Raw genomic sequence first — 3,063 nt, 5'->3', positions numbered from 1 at the left:
AAGAACCTCTTTAAGTGAAAGTAACTTGTTTTCTGTTTTTAAAATGTTTTGCATTTGCTCTAATAAATTATTTTATTCTTTATTTATTTTTCCAGTTTTAATTTAATAAATTTTCTATTTCATATTATATATGTCTATATGTATATATATTTATTTGATTTATAACAATTTATTGAAGTTTTAAAGAACTTCTTAAAAGAGTGCAAAGTTCGTATAATTTTCTAATCTGTGATTTATTTCTATTTATGTTTCATTATTTATTAGTTCAAAAAATGTTTTTATTTTTTTGTTTTTTTATTTTTTGCTTACATAGATTCGCGCATAGCGAGAGGTCACTCAAGAATTGTACGAAAACAATTTACGGACAGTATTTTATAGCTCTTCTCTACACAATTAATAAATAAGTTACACTGTATGTTATATATTTTTGAGTTTGTTGTTGCTTTTTAGTTTTAATTTATGTTTTTGCTTGTTGTTGCTTTTTTGTTTCTTTCTTCTTTCTGCATTTGATTTGACTTCGTCCTGTATGTGTAGGTGTGTATGATTTTCTGAAAAGTTGGCAAAAGTGTCTTCTCTAAAATACACATTAACATTTTGATTTTTTTTCAGTGTATCTTCATCTTTTTTTTAATATATATTTACACTTTTCATATATAAAATGTGTACTGTTTCGTTTTATCGCCTTTGAAAATCGTTGAAATATAATATATATTTTCATAGCAAAAAATATATGTATTTATGTATATTTGTTGTGTATGTGTCTTCTTTAATTCTTTAATATTTGCTCAATTGATTTATTTTGTAAAATTTTTTTATTTGCATGTTTTGGTTTTCTTCTTTTGTAATAATTGCTAACAACAAGTGTTTTCTTTTATAAATATTTATTAATTAAAATTTATTTAACAATAGACTTATTTGAGAGCAACTACTTGTCGACTGCTGACCGCAACTGCTCTATCACGAGCCTGGTGTGGTCGTTGTGCTTGTCGTGCCGCGTCCGAAACGTGGCAGATAGAGGCCGAATTTCGATTCAATGCCATTGAGTAGCGGCACAGCAGCACGATAGCCACCGATGTGATCTGAGTTGAATCTTTGTGTGGTCTCGTCGAGCACGTTTGGCTTGGTTACCACCGAACCGGTTGGATGTGAACCACCGAAATCGACATAGAAGAGACGCTGCAGTAACTCATAAGTAACCAAGGTTACACCGAACTGTGGCGAAGAACGGAAGACACGAGCTACAATGAAAGTGTGGAGATTGTTTTTTAATGAAATTTTCAAAATAAAATCAAAATTTAAGACTTACCAGCAGTACCCTTCCAGAAGGCGCGTGGTCCCTCTTCCGCCATGATTTTCTTGGTGGCATCCCACACTCCCGTGTAGGTTGTCTGACCTGAGCGCGCCACGACCTGCAGGCGAGTTTTGATCACATCGGCAGGCGTTACGAGCGAGGCAGCGGGCACACCAGCAATAGCACCAGCCGCCAGCAAGGTCAGTGGATGATTATAGCTAATAAGTGAAAAATTTTTATTTGCGAAACACCTTAGAATTATTGCCCGACATGACTCACCCATCTTCGTCGGCGAACAGCGATTTTGTGTGCGCATAAGCGGGGAAGTAGATAGCAGAGAATGGCACATCGCGCAGCAAGCAGGCGCGTGCACCTTTGTACAAGCCAAACAAACCCAGATCACGAACAACAGATAAGGCACGTACTTTAGCTCCGCCTGCGATTTCACCGGCAACTTGGAGACGAATTTTCACGATTTCCAAAGGATTGGTGAAGACCACTTGTGAGCCACCGGCCTGAAAGCAAGCATACAAAGTTATATTTAGACAGTTAATATTTTGCTAGGTAGTACAGTCAAAAAAAGCTCGCCTGAGTACGCATTCCGTGCAAGCGCGCTAAGTAAGCTTTGGTAAGCTCTTATCTCTGCATGTGGAAATTATGAAAAAATGCTTTGCAAAACTCTACGCGTTGTATTGTGAGACGATTTTTCGACTACTTACACAAGCGCCGGCCATAATTTCGGACCACAACGGTATCACACCCTGTTTATCGGTAAACTTGTCACGCACTAAATCATTCACAGTCAGCTTGATGGCTTTCTCCGGCGCCACGCCCATCAGTTGGGGCAACAAGCCGCGATACAAGCCGAGTACACCCTCGTGACGTATAACCTATAACGGTGCATAAAGTAAATGGAAAGTGTTCCTTAATATGGAAGTTTGAAATTATACACTTTACCTTCTTAAAGCAATCCCATGAGTTTCTGTAAGCGATTTCCCCAATAAAAGAGCCTGCGCGTTGATTTTGCATGCGTGTCTTTACCAAATCAATGGGGTACACCACAGTAGCACCAACAGCTGAATTTTTAAGGAAAGCGGAATTTTATACATTTCATCATTGATATGGCTGAGATAAAAATGTTACTTACCGCCGGCTAGTGAACCGAGCGTGAAACGATAGGTGCTCTCCAAAATCTGTATGGCCATCGAACGATCGGCAGGACTCTCAACGGCCTTGATCTCCGCCAAACGGGTCGTGATATGCTTTGTATAATGCTCAGGCGAAATATTGTTCAGATCATTATAGACGATGCGCCTGCAGATAAATAGGGTCTTATGCATTGTTGTTCGAAGTAAATCAGAAAACTTATTTTAAGTTAAAGAAACATTTTTCAGCACATATAAGTATGTATATGTACATGTAGTACGGAATTTATTATAAAAAGGCCACTATTAGAGGGGAAAAGATGCAGACGAGGGAAAAATTTATTAAAAAGTTAAACGATCGAATTATAAATATATATATCTTTACCAAATATATGTATATATATGTATATATGCAAAGATACATACTTGTATGTATATCTGCAACTATTGTGAATTGTACAAAAACGATAATAAAAACATTGCAAATCTCAACTTGTTTTTACAAATTATGATGGTGGGGAAGCTGACAATTCAAGCAAAATACCTAAAAATGTATGTGCGATATTAAAAATAATTTCTTTTTTTCAATATACTACTGTACCCAAAAAATAAGGTGACATTGTATTT

At 36.4% G+C, this 3,063-nt stretch overlaps 1 protein-coding gene across 3 annotated transcripts in view; it reads right to left on the bottom strand.

Moving 5' to 3' along the window:
* Positions 1 to 264: 264 nt before the first annotated feature.
* LOC120770833 (calcium-binding mitochondrial carrier protein Aralar1) overlaps positions 265 to 3,063 on the bottom strand; it is a 39,458-nt gene continuing 36,659 nt past the window's right edge. For all 3 annotated transcript variants that reach the window (XM_040098426.1, XM_040098435.1, XM_040098445.1), the window contains exons 7-12: positions 2,439 to 2,605; positions 2,249 to 2,367; positions 2,011 to 2,181; positions 1,571 to 1,806; positions 1,307 to 1,509; positions 265 to 1,238 (exon numbers count right to left, since the gene is read on the bottom strand). In XM_040098426.1, the coding sequence (XP_039954360.1) occupies positions 958 to 1,238; positions 1,307 to 1,509; positions 1,571 to 1,806; positions 2,011 to 2,181; positions 2,249 to 2,367; positions 2,439 to 2,605 (1,177 nt within the window). In that variant the 3' untranslated portion in view covers positions 265 to 957. The remainder of the gene's footprint in view (positions 1,239 to 1,306; positions 1,510 to 1,570; positions 1,807 to 2,010; positions 2,182 to 2,248; positions 2,368 to 2,438; positions 2,606 to 3,063) is intronic.

Source organism: Bactrocera tryoni, chromosome 1, assembly GCF_016617805.1.
Source record: "Bactrocera tryoni isolate S06 chromosome 1, CSIRO_BtryS06_freeze2, whole genome shotgun sequence".
Taxonomy (NCBI): domain Eukaryota; kingdom Metazoa; phylum Arthropoda; class Insecta; order Diptera; family Tephritidae; genus Bactrocera; species Bactrocera tryoni.
Note: the sequence above shows the minus strand (reverse complement) of the source record. Positions and strands in the feature narration are given on the sequence as shown.